At 38.0% G+C, this 13,545-nt stretch overlaps 1 protein-coding gene across 1 annotated transcript in view; it reads left to right on the top strand.

The window, feature by feature from the left end:
* CTNNBL1 (catenin beta like 1) overlaps positions 1–13,545 on the top strand; it is a 157,712-nt gene that overhangs the window by 70,298 nt on the left and 73,869 nt on the right. The window contains exons 8-10 of the mRNA XM_081558811.1: positions 2,876–2,948; positions 3,186–3,244; positions 4,759–4,907. Coding sequence (XP_081414937.1) covers positions 2,876–2,948; positions 3,186–3,244; positions 4,759–4,907 — 281 coding nt within the window. The remainder of the gene's footprint in view (positions 1–2,875; positions 2,949–3,185; positions 3,245–4,758; positions 4,908–13,545) is intronic.

Genomic DNA, 13,545 nt, shown 5'->3' on the forward strand with positions numbered 1-13,545 from the left:
ATGCCACTTCAGTCATAGATGACCATTCTTAATTTATGGTGCCATCAGTATCTCAGTAATTTTTTTATAAGGTCTTATGCCAACAAGGACCTAACAGTCCCATTTAAGGTAGTTAGGTACAAATAATTTCATACATATTTATGTCCTAAGAATTTAGTAGCCATTTGAAAAAATGAAATACTTGGATTAAAATATATTTTTTATTTCATTCTTAAATACCACAGCTACTTACCGATAGATGTGTGTGCCTTTTGAGTACTGCACAACTTCTAAAACCTTGGAATCAGATTGAACACCACCATCTTGGTTTCTTCTCCACACTGATTTTCACACAGCTCTTTTATCACAGTAACCACCCAAAGCCAGCCTGTCAGAAAGGATGTTATCAAAATAAACAGTACCTGGAGCTAATGATTAATGCATTCACTATTCCACAGATGTCAGATGTCACTGTGCTTTTCTTGGAAATACTGTGAATCCTTGGAATCTCCTGTGGATTCAGTATGGTGTCCCATGGCACGCGGTTTGGGAACTGCAAACTTTGGGATACGTACATAGTGCATACTTGTGAGTGAAATCTAGGTGTGTCTGATCCTAGATTTATGTCCTTTTTTTTTAAATATACATGTATTTCTTGACAAAATTAATTTTAATTCAGTGTAGTCTTTTAAATGATGTAACAGTAGATCAGGTTCATGCAAATTCACCTCTGTTTGCTGTCATGTTTAATTTTTTGTCTTACATTTAGCAAATGCCTAATAAATAACTTGTTGGGAAAAGAGGGAAACCTTCCCCCCTACCTTGGAGACAGAATTTTATAAAATCAAATAAAAGTCAAGAGTCATTGGAACCACAGAAAGGCTGTTGCTCTAGGGGCCTGATATCTTTTGGCTTCTTTCGGTTGAGTGTATCTTGTTTGAACCAAGAACCTTGACCCTTAAAAAACTACATGTAAGTTGATATGGCTTAAATCACTTAAACTAGCAATAAATATATAAATCCATGGCTCAGTCATGTCTGATTCTTTGCAGCCCCATGGACTGCTGGACACAAGGCTTCCCTGTCCACCATGAACTCCTGGAGCCTGCTCAAACTCGTGTCCATTGAGTCAGTGATGCCTCTGTCATCCTCTGTCATCCCCTTCTCCTTCTGTCTTCAATCTTTCCCAGCATCAGGGTCTTTTCAAATGAGTCAGTTCTTTGCATCAGGTGGCCAGAGTACTGGAACTTCTGCTTCAGCCTCAGTCCTCCCACTGAATATTCAGGACTGATTTCCTTGAGGATTGACTGATTGGATCTCCTTGTAGTCCAAGGGACTCTCAAGAGTCTTCTCCAACACCACAGTTCAAAAGCATCAATTCTTCCGCGCTCATCTTTCTTTACTGTCCAACTCTCACATCCGTACATGACTACTGGAAAAACCATAGCTTTGACTAGACGGACTTTTGTCAGCAAACTAGCAGTACTCATAACTTAAATAATTTGAGTGATTTTATTAGCAGATTCTTTATTCTGATAGAGATACTCACCCCTTGGCTTTTCACTTTTGTGTTTTGATTTGTATAAAACTGTTTTTCTTAAAGTGAAAAACTCCACAGTTTGCATTTAAACACTGGCTGTTGTACTGAATTTCCTGAAACAAGACCTTAAGCTTGCCCAGGGAGCATACCTTGCAGTCAGCACACATAAGACCTTGTATTTACAGATATTTTAACCTGAGATTGGGTCAGACCTGGTCAGCCTCCTGAAGCCCTGTGGGGTGCACTTAGGCTTGATGAGGAAGATGTGCAGAGAGAACTGAAAAGGTGTTGCTTCATTAGGGGCCAGTCTTCCTTCTTAAGTGCAAAATCAATGTCCAGACAGAGCTGTGAATGGTGCTAAGGGGATGGCAGTATTAGCTTCAAGATAAACACCTCCCCTGTCCTTTCCAGGTACAGTAATTATTTGTCAGTTCAAAAACCTGGATAGGTAGCAGGGCTGCTGCTGATTAACAGCTGTTATTGTGCCTGCATTTTAAGGCTCGAGGGTCCAGTAAATAAAAACACATCGATGAGGCTCACGCTCCTCTCTGTGTCCCTTTATCTACGGGGCATTGTTAATGGTGAGGCACGTGAGTCTCGCTGCAGGAGCAACAGTGTGGGTGACCATGAAAGATGGGCTCTGCAGTACATGTGTCCCCTCTGCGACTCCAAGTAGCAGAGCATGCAGCAGGGAAAGAATTGTGGGTAGTAATTTGGGTGTTAAAATATTAACACATTTCTGCATATTTAATGTGGTTTCCTTTTTAAATAGTAGGCAGATTATGGCCCACGAGCAGATAGGTTTATGATTTCAAATTAAATTTTAAGCATTAAAAAAAATTAAAAATCCAAACAGGAACTACTTTGTTACAAAGACATTCAGCTCATCTAAATAACAGGCTTTCTTTTCAGCTTCTGTGATCATATCTCCATAGGCTAATTTACAGCCTAATTTTATGACCGTCACTCGTGACTGAAGCTTCATGATAGATTTTAGTCTTAAAAGCTTTCATTCATCTACTTTGCATTTGAGTACATATTATGTGCTCGACCATAATCCCTAGACTCACAATGGAGAATCTGGGACAGCTTCACAGAGGAGGTGACATTTGTATCTGGGCATTAGAAGTGTGAGGACCGCTGTGTACGTAATGCTCTTTATGGTTTTACTATGTAGTACTTGAGTTGGGTCTCTTGAGAGCAGAGGCAGACTTTTTTTTTTACCCATAACCTACCTTTTCCCTTTCTCACTTGTCCATCTTTCCAACTCAGATCCTAATACTTGTGGAAAAAATTGTCCTGGGGAAGGAAACAAGCGCCCTTAACATATTTCTCCTTTCTCCTGTTTCCCCACAGGCAAAGATGCCTTTCGATGCCAACAAACTGTATTGTAGTGAAGTGCTGGCCATATTGCTCCAGGACAACGATGGTGAGACTCCCTCTCGGTATTGATATTCTGTTAGAATAGGAGCCAGGCTTGTTTCAGATCATGACAGCAAGCTCTCTTGCCTTTGGCATCCCCTTGCTCTCCCTCTCGCTCTCTGTGCAGCTTTTGTACTCTGTCAAGCTGTATTGATTTTGTTTGCTGATGTATCAGTGTTAGACGGCTGTAAAATCTGACAGTTAGCTTCATTTTTTTTTTTCTTCTATTTTTTCCCCCTTTTAGAAAACAGGGAATTGCTTGGGGAGCTGGATGGAATTGATGTGCTTCTTCAGCAGTTATCCGTGAGTAATTCTTATGCTTCCTGTCTGCCATGAAGATACATGGCTTGTATCTTTAAATGGGAGGTGGAGCTGGAGATTGTGGGAAGGAATAAGCCATGTGATGCAAGCCATATAGGGTGTGTTGGCAGGCTTGAGGTCACACTGGAGGCACATGGTTTGCCTCCTTTCTTAGTCGTTTGCTCTTTATGACCAGATATCACCACGTATCTGGTGTGGACTTTCTCAGTCTCCTGATGTTTGTCAGTCCCAAAGACGTGTGCTTCCCACTTAAGTATACATTTTTGAGTCAAGAATGCCACATTATTTTCAGTTGACCCACTCCCAAGATTATTCACTTTTCTGTCAGTCTGCCACTAAATTGGAGTCTGTTCATTTAGGATCCAGGTAAGCTTCACATGTACAAGTTCCAATGCAACAGGATAGAGGTCAGAGAGGAGGATAGGGGGAGGATATGGCACTGGAGGCTGGAAAAAGAAATTAGAAATTGCCATTTGCTCAGTGTAAGAAATGTAAATCCCGTTGAAATGTTCTGTTGGCATTCTGAAAATACTGTTTAAGATTTTTTTTTCCAAACGAATCTCATCTGTGCTATTCCAAAACCAGGACTGAAAATAGATCATTTGGATAAAATCTTTAGAGTGTTGGGAGTGTCTGAGATGTCAGTTTGCATACAGCTTCCATCCTGGTGCCAGCAGCCTGAGTGGTTTGGCCTTCACCCCAAAAAATAGAGCTTTGAAATGTGAATCTGTTCCCAGTTCTGGCAAAGTGCTTAGTCCTGTTCCTATAAGATTGATCTTTTTGTAGTAGACTGTATGGGTATGCATACACTGTTAAGAGGCTTTCCTCTTAACATGCCATGTATTTCTGGCAAAGATAAAAACTGCTTGAAGCCATTCCCATGACTTAGAGCCACAAATGGGCTGTAAGGCAGTTCATTACCCCTGGTGATTAGGAAACTGTTCCTTATTTGGGGCCAGGATTTGCCCTTCAAAACTGTGGTTTGTTTTAGAAGGGGAAGAAATGTGATGTGGTTGGGTGGGCCAAGTGGAGAGCTTTGGGGTGGGGGTAGCTGGCAAAGTTGTTTCTCGATCTGGGTGATGGTTTCAGGGTTGTTCACGTTACTCATTTAGCTGTACATGTCTTTTATAGAGTTTTCTGTAGGTGAATATGTTTCATAATAAAAAGGCTTTGTTGGTTTTTGTTAAATCTGCCTCCTTGGAACTATGAATCACTCCTGAACCTAATGGTCAGTTGAGTGGTTTTTTGTTGTTATTGTTGTTGTGGGTTTTTTGTTTGTTTGTTTTGTTTTTGCATGACAGCCATTTATTTAATACCTGTGAATCAGAAAGCCCAGTTTCTCTAAAATGGAAACAGATGAGAATTTTGTTTGGTAAGGCTCTGCTTCTTCAGTTGTAGGGTTATTGGAGTAGACAGGCTTCAGAAATTGTTGAATGCTGGTTGATGAAAAGACCTTCTCTTATGATTCTGTGCCTTCTGATATTTTTGCTTGACAGGTGTTTAAAAGACACAATCCTAGCACTGCCGAGGAGCAGGAGATGATGGAAAATCTGTTCGATTCCCTCTGTTCCTGCCTAATGCTGAGTTCCAATCGTGAGCGCTTCCTGAAGGGCGAGGGTCTTCAGCTGATGAATCTCATGCTAAGGTATGCTTCTCATCTCCTATCATGTCCTAGCTATCCATCTGTTTTTGTTCAACTCCTCACTGTTAGCCTGCATTCAAGAACATATAGCTAGCTATGGTCTTTTATTCCATTGAGTTTCCTAGATATATAAAACAGTAGCCTTCAGGTGAGTGTATGGTCTTTTCTGAAATTAGTTTGGATGAATACAGAGTATGTTTTGGTCTGTCTGTACCCTATTGTTATGTCATTTGGTAATAGGACCACTCCATTGAAGGAAAATCTTTTTTTGTTGTTGTTCTTTCTCAGTGTGTTGGTTTGGGAAATCTAAACATGCTATGCTATGCTATGCTATGCTAAGTCGCTTCAGTCGTGTCCGACTCTGTGCGACCCCATAGACGGCAGCTCACCAGGCTCTGCCGTCCCTAGGATTCTCCAGGCAAGAATACTGGAGTGGGTTGCCATTTCTTTCTCCAGTGCATGAAAGGGAAAAGTGAAAGTGAAGTCGCTCAGTCGTGTCCGACTCTTAGCGACCCCATGGACTGTAGCCTACCAGGCTCCTCCGTCCATGGGATTTTCCAGGCAAGAGTACTGGAGTGGGGTGCCATTGCCTTCTCCGAATCTAAACATACCCTATGTTAATTTCTAAACTTAGCCCAATTTCCTTTTTATCTTATATAGACCTATCTATGCTGTATGTTTGTCCATATTTTTACTATTGACAAAGATCTGGTGGCTCAGATGGTAAAGAATCTGCCCACAATGCGGGAGGACCAGGTTTGATCCCTCGGTCGGGAAGATCCCCTGGAGAAGGAAATGACAACCCACTCCAGTATTCTTGCCTGGAGAATTTCATGGACAAAGGAGCCTGGCAGGCTACAGTCCATGGGATAGCAGAGGCAGACATAACTGAGCGACTAACATACTTTACTATTGACAGCAGAATGTAATTCCTGTTTTTCATTTATACATATTTTTCATTATATATTATTTTCAATAATGAGTTGTGCTTTGCTATGTGGCTAGCATAGGAGATACGAAAATGTGCAAGACAGTTCTAGAACTTTTCTTCATAATTCCTTCCTTGTATATCGAGGTCTAATTTAAAGCTCAAACAGTAAACAATCTGTCTGCAGTGTGGGAGACCTGGGTTCGATCCCTGGGTCAGTAAGATCCCCTGGGGAAGGGAATGGCAACCCACTCCAGTATTCTTGCCTGGAGAATTCCATGGAAGAGGAGCCTGGCAGGCTCCAGTCCATGGGGTTCAAAGAGTTGGACATGACTGAGTGACTGTCACTTTCACTTCACTTTCATATCTTATTTGTGCTGTCATTTCTTAAAATACTTAAAGTAGGTTTCATATTAGTATAATTCACAGAATCTGGAAGTAAATGGGAGATAGCTTGTAATTGATAACTTGAGAAATCTGGCTTGGAAGCAGATATAGGGTGGAAGAGATACAGGGTAAAGGGGTAACCAGAGTGGGGTGTTTAGTTGACAATGCTCAGTTTTTTGAATTGAGAGATGTAAGAGCATGTTTGATTGGTTGGAGGACTGAGCATTATGGGATTATTCTTTATGAAACTGAGCCCGTGTCTGCTGTTTTGAAACATATCTGTATACATTGAAAATTTCAGTGAAAAAAATTTTTAATAAATTTGATACATATCTATTAAATATAATTTAGAATATAGACATACAATACTGTTAAAGCACTGATAAGGTAATGTGTTAAGTGCTTGGCTTATACAGAAATGAATGGTTGGATTCCTGTCTCCTGTGTTCTTAGTTTTAGAAGCTAAAAACACAACCCAACTCTGGATGCAGATTCCTTGGAGTCTTTTCCCATGTAATTGTTGTCTTATTTTTAACAGCTTTTTAGGCCTGCCATACTTGTAATTTTCTGTACTTTTTTTTTTTAACTTAACATGCTGTTTCCCATGTTGTGACATAATCTTCATGACAGTTTTCAATAATTGAATAATGGTGACTCTAAGGGAATATAATTTACTTGATCTTTCTTTGTTATTAATATTGTAGTTATTTCCAATGTTTTGTTGTTATAAAAAAATTCTCCAGTGATAGATTCTACAAATTTTTGTGCTTAAAGCTATTTTTGTACTTAAGATCATCAGAGTATGTGTTTCTAAACATCTTCTTTTTAAAGGCTTGTGTAGGCCCAAGGGCACAGTAGACCTCTTGGTTTGTCCAGTGTGTACCAGACCTTGGATTGATTGAAAAATCTTCCTTGGTGGAATTGTTTTAAAAAATTTATTTTAAAGTACAGAGAGGGGCATTATAATTATTCAGAGGCCTTTAGTGTTCAACTGATTTTTGCTGGCTTTCCTCTCTTGAGTCTTTTGTTTGTTTATGTTCTTTACCGTTCTAATTGCCTGTCCTTTTGTTGGAATGACCCACCTTCTCTCAAGCACATAGCATATAAAGAAGACGCATTTGGCTTCCTGGGCCTTTTAACCTTAAAACTATATTCTACAGGGACTTTCTTGTAAGCTTCTTAAAGGTCTGAACTGCCAGTGTCTTTGGATGTTTGAGTGCAAATATGAGGTGATGTATTCCTGTAGCATATGGCTTGGAAATGTGCAGCAGTGGGGAGCTGAATAAATAACCAGAAGTATGGATTATTCAAGCAGGATGCTGAGGTTCTGGGAGCCTAATTTAAAAAGGAGCTCTAAAAGATGTAGAAATAGCACCTTTCTAGGATCTCCTAACTTTTCATTTTTGAATGCTGAAGTTACTGTTAGATTAATTCTTTTACATTAGTTAGCTATATCAGCAGATTCAGCGTTTCTCTTTTTCTCTTTCCCATGCTCATTGTTCTGTGTAATTTTTTTTTCTTCAGACTCCCAAATGAAAAGTTTAATTGGGAGGGAGTTGTTTCTCCCTAGTAGATCCATCCTTCCTGATCTTCTAGCAAGAGCTGCCAAGTGGCTCTCTGTCTCAAGGGAACCCATTTAAACACTATGCAGCTATAACACTAGAAGTTCAGGAAAATTCCTCTGGTTCCATTGCCCCTAAATACTGATTTTTATTTGAATTTAAGCATTCATCAAACAGTTAATGAAATGCCCACCTGGAGAGGTAGCAATATGGTGTAGTGTGAAAGAATGGGGTTTAGAGTTGAGGCAGATGTGGATTTGGAACACAGCTCTTTCAATAACTAGTTCTGGATGATTGGTGAGTTATTCTAACCTTTCTGCCCTCTGATTCTCCCTTTTTTCATCTGAAAAATGGGAGTAACAATGCCAAGTTTGCAGGGATTTTGTGGGAATTAGACTATATAAATTGTCTGGGACAGCTCTGCAGTTATTAAAACATTGATAAGGTGCTATGTTCACTTACTGTGTTAAGTGCTAGGCTTATCACAGACATGAGCAAGACAGGATTCTTGCCTTCAAGAAACTCAATAGGTCATGATGGAGGCTGACATTAAATAACTCTAATATAATTTAATGTATTAACTGTTAAGAGTAACAGTGAATTTTGCATGTCCACAGCCTATGAGTTTTTTTATGTTTCTGATTATTGATAAAGAATGATCACCAACAAGATAGTCATTTATACATTTATGTACATACATTATCACACATACATATATACTATTCAATGTTAATATTTTTATCATCTTTATCAAGGCATAAATGATATATAATCACATACTCATTTTAAGTATATAGTTTTAATTTTGACAAATATGTATACCTTTATTTTCACCACAAGGAAGATATAAGATACTGTCGACTGAAAAACATGCAGAACATGAGAGTTGTGAGTTAAGTTTTCTTTGGGGCAGAATGAGGACCATAGCTTGGGAGACGGCCTCTCAGAAAGCTCTGAAGAACTGCTCTGAAGAGGGAGTGGGAAAGTTGGTTTATGTGTAATTTTGGTGAAGGAAGACATGTGTACCATTTTGGCAGAGTGTTGCTGCTAATCATGAGGAGCAGATGTGTCCATTAATGATTTCATTGCTTTCCTAGATAGGAGAAGATGCAAGAAATTAGGCTTAGAAAATCTTCTCCTGTCCTCACACCATACACAAAAATAAACTCAGCATGTCTTAAAAACTTAAATAAAGACATGACACCATAAAACTCCTAGGAGAGAACACAGGCAAAGCATTGTGACATAAATCATAGCAGTGTTTTCTTAGGTCAATCTCCCAATGCAAAAGAAATAAAAACAAAAATAAACAAGTGGGACCTAATCAAGCAAAAAAGCTTTTGCACAGCAAAGGAAATAAAATGAAGGGACAGCCTCCAGAATGGGAGAAAATATTTGCAAATGATGTGGCAGACGAGGGCTTAATTTCCAAAATGTACAAACAGCTCTTACTGCTCAATGTCAAAAAAAAAACACCAAAAAAACAACCCAGTCAGAAACTGGGCAGAAGACCTATATAGGCACTTTTCCAAAGAAGACATACAGTATAGATAACCAAAATAGTCAACAGGTGCATGAAAAGATCTTCAACATTGCTAATTATTAGAGAAATGCAAGTCAAAACTAAAGTAAGGTATCACCTCACACCAGTCAGAATGGCCATTGTCAAAAAGTCTACAAGTAATAAATGCTGAGAAGGTGTGGAAAAAAGGGAACCCTCCTATAGTGCTAGTATGCGCATGTTCAGTCGCTTCCGTCATGTCCAACTCTTTGTGACCCTGTGAACCGTAGCCTGCCAGCCTGTGTCCATGGGATACTCCAGGTAAGAATACTGGAGTGGGTTGCCATGCCCTCCTTCAAGGGATCTTCCTGACACAGGGATCAAAACTGCATCTCTTATGTCTCCTGCATTGGCAGTCGGGTTCTTTACCACTAACGCCACCTGCGAAGCACAGTGCTAGTGGGAATATAAATTGGTACAGGCCCAATAGGATAGAGGTTGCTTAAAAAACTAAAAATAGAGTTACCATTTGATGCAGCAATCCCACTTTTGGGCATATATCTGGAAAAGACGAAAACTGTAATCTGAAAAGATGCATAGAGTTTTTCTTAGCCACATTGCTTACAATACTTGGTGTTTCTTAGCCACATTGCTTACAATAACCAAGACATGGAAACTACTTGTGTCCATCAACAGATGAATGGATAAAGAAGATGTGGTTGTATATACATACAATGGAATATTACTCAGCCATAAAAGTAATGAAAGAGCCATATTCTCTCTCATAAAAGAGAATAAAATATTGTCATTTGCAGCAACAGGAGTGAACCTAGAGATTATCATTCTAAGTGAAGTCAGTCAAAGAAAGACAAATACATGAAGTTACTTATATGTAGAATCTTAAAAAAATGATACAAATGAACTTATTTACAACATAGAAATAGACTCACAGACATAGAAAATGAGCATATGGTTACCAAAGGGGAAAAGTAACCAATATTATTTATCAATAAAAAATATTTTTAATCTATTTTACATTCATTTTTCGTACTAACTCTTTAAAATACAGTGTGCCTTTTACATTTACATCTGAATTCAATGCTAAGTCATTAAAGTGCTTGGTTTTTATTTAGATTACATACCATTTACAATCGAAAAAGTAGATTCCCATACTTAGATATACTTATTCCAAATATACTTAAATATTTCCCAGTAACTGAATCAGGTATCAATTTTTAAACTTAAATTTATTTAAATTAAATTTTAAGTTTCCTCAACTTGAATCTGAAATTTAGCTGTATTTCAAATACTCCATGGCTATGTGTGGCTAGTGGCTACCATATTGGATAATGCATGTATAGATCATTTTTATCACCCTCTGAAATTTACTTGATCCCTTTAACAATCAATTCCCACTAATCCAGCTTTGGCCCCAGTCAACTATTGTCTTCCTAGAATTTCATATGGGTAGAATCATACAGTATGTGTTTTGTTTAGCTTATTTAACTCAATAGGTTGTTTTTGAGGTTCATTTACTTTGCATGTATCAGTAGTGTGTTCCTTTTTTATGCTTAGTAGTATATGTTTATTTATTCATTTGTTCATAGACATTTGTTTTTTTTGTTGTTTTGCTGTCATGTATAAAGCTGCTTAAAAGTCTTAAGATAAACATATATTTTCATTTCTCTTGGGTAGATACCTGGGAGATGAATGACTAAGTCATATGAAAGTGAAAGTGTTAGTCACTCAGTTGTGTCCGACTCTTTGTGATCCCATGGACTATAGCCCACCAGGCTCCTCTGTCCGTGGAATTCTCCAGTCAAAAATACTGAAATAGGTTGCCATTTCCTACTCCAGGGGATCTTCCCGACCCAAGAATCAAACCCAGGTCTCCTGCATTGCACAGTTTCTTTACCATCTGAGCCACCAATGACTAAGTCGTATAGTAAAGGTAAATTTACTATTAGAAACTACCAAGCTGTTTCCAAAATGATCGTATCATTTTATATTCTTACCAGCAAGGCATGGGAATTCCAGTTGCTCTGTCTTTCCTAATTCTTAGTATAGTCAGATTTTAGTTTTAACCATTAGAATGAGTGTGTATTGTGGCTTTAATTTGCGTATAACTGATGACTAAGGTGGTTAAGGGCTTCCCAGGTGGTGCTAGCGGTAAAGAATCCACCCAGCAATGCAGAAGACCTAAGAGACGTGGGTTCAGTCCCTGGGTTGGGAAGATCCCTTGGAGGAGGAAATGGCAACCCACTCCAGTTATTCTTGCCTGGAGAATCCCATGGACAGAGGAGCCTAGTGAGCTACAGTCCATGGAGTCGCAAAGAGTCGGACACAACTGAAGCAACTTAGCACATAGGCACGCACAAGGTTGTTAAACATCTTTTCATGTTGATGTTTCTCACATCTTTTGTTAAGTCAACCCTTTGTTCAGGCTTATTGTCTAAATTTTATTTGGGTTTTGTTGAGTTTTAAGTGTTCTTTATTCTAGAAAGAAGTTTTTGTCAGAGACATGTTTTGGAAATATTTTTTTCCTAGTCTGTGGCTTGCCTTTTCATTTTTTAGTGTCTTTTAAAGAGCAAAAGTTTTACTGATAAAGTCTAATTTGTAAAATATATATATGTATATGTATATATACATATATATATATTTTAATTGTGCTTTTGTATGACATATAAACTATATTTCCCTAACCAGGGACTCAAAGTGTTTCTTTCATATCTGTTTTTAGAATTTTCAGTTTTACATTTTACATTTATAGATCTGTGATTGATTTTAAATTAATTTTCATATTTGGTATTAGGTATGAATTGAGGTTCTTGGTTTATTTATTATTTTTGCATATAGACATCCAATTCTGGGACCATTTATTGCAAAGATTGTCCACTTTCCAGTTAATTGCCTTTACACTTTTGTCAGAAATTAATTATCTTACATACGTGGGTCTATTTTTTGTGCTTTCTATTCTGCTTCATTGATCTATGTGTCTATCTGTTTGCCAACACAACCCTGTTCTGACTGTTTGGTTGAGTCTTTAAATTATGTGATGTAAATCCTCCTACTTAATGTCTTTAAAGACTTTTAACTTTTCTAGTTCTATAGTTTCTTTGTCTTCGTGTATAAATTTCTAGAAAAACTGCTGGGGTTTTGATTGGCATTCTAATGAATCTGTAGATTCTTTTCGGGAGGATTCACATCTTTGCAACAGTGAGACTCCCAATCCATGAACATGGTATATTTCTCCATTTATTTAGGTCTTTGATTCTTTCATTGGTGTTCTGATTTTTAAAGACAACTTGACATTTTGTATTTTCCTAGAAATTTTCAGTTTCATAGACTTCCAAGTTTATTAATATAAGTTGTCCTTGTATTTGTGTAATTCTTTTCTGTATCTTCCATTTCATCTTTTTCATTTTCTGCTCGTTATGTCTTCTTTGTGGAGAAGGAAATGGCAACCCACTCCAGTACTCTTGCCTGGAAAATCCCATGGACGGAGGAGCCTGGTAGGCTGCAGTCCACGGGGTCGCTAAGAGTTGGACACGACTGAAGCGACTTAGCAGCAGCAGCAGCAGCATGTCTTCTTTATAACTCTTAATGTTATATTTAAATTTCCCTGCTTTCTTAATCAACTTTGTTAAAAGTGATTGAGATTGTCTTTGCTTTTGGTTTGGCATTTTGTTTATTTATATACTTTTTGCCTTCTCACGAATTTTTTTATGTCTTTAATTCCTATTTTCTTCTTCCTTTCCATTTATTGTGTTGCCCTTTTCTAAATATCTGAGTTGAATGGTTAATGCTTTTAAAAATAATACTCTTATTTGAAAATGAAAACATTCAGGAATTTCCTGGCAGTCCAGTGGTTAGCACTCTGTGCTCTCACTGCCAAGGGCCTGGGTTCAGTCCCTGGTCAGGGAATTAAGATCCCACAAGCCTTGTGGCACAGGCAAAGGGGAAAACAACAACAACAAACAAACTAACTTTAAGGTTAAAACTTTCCTCTTAAAATGGCTTAGCTTCATCACACAGTTTCAAGTGGTTAAGTCTTGTTTTCTTATTACATTAATAGAAAATATAGGTTGAATAGTAGCTGCTTTTCTAATTTGAGACTTTATTTGTGGCCTTGTAGATGACTAGTTTTTGTGTATATTCCATGGACACTTAGAGTTTGTGTTCCTAGAGTATAAAGTGCTGTACATAGCTCCTAAATCAATTTTTAAAATTTATTTTAACTCTTCCATATCCATTTTTTAAAAA

The sequence above is a fragment of the Giraffa tippelskirchi genome, chromosome 13 (genome assembly GCF_054371585.1).
Source record: "Giraffa tippelskirchi isolate mGirTip1 chromosome 13, T2T-mGirTip1v1.2.pri, whole genome shotgun sequence".
In the NCBI taxonomy this organism is placed as follows: domain Eukaryota; kingdom Metazoa; phylum Chordata; class Mammalia; order Artiodactyla; family Giraffidae; genus Giraffa; species Giraffa tippelskirchi.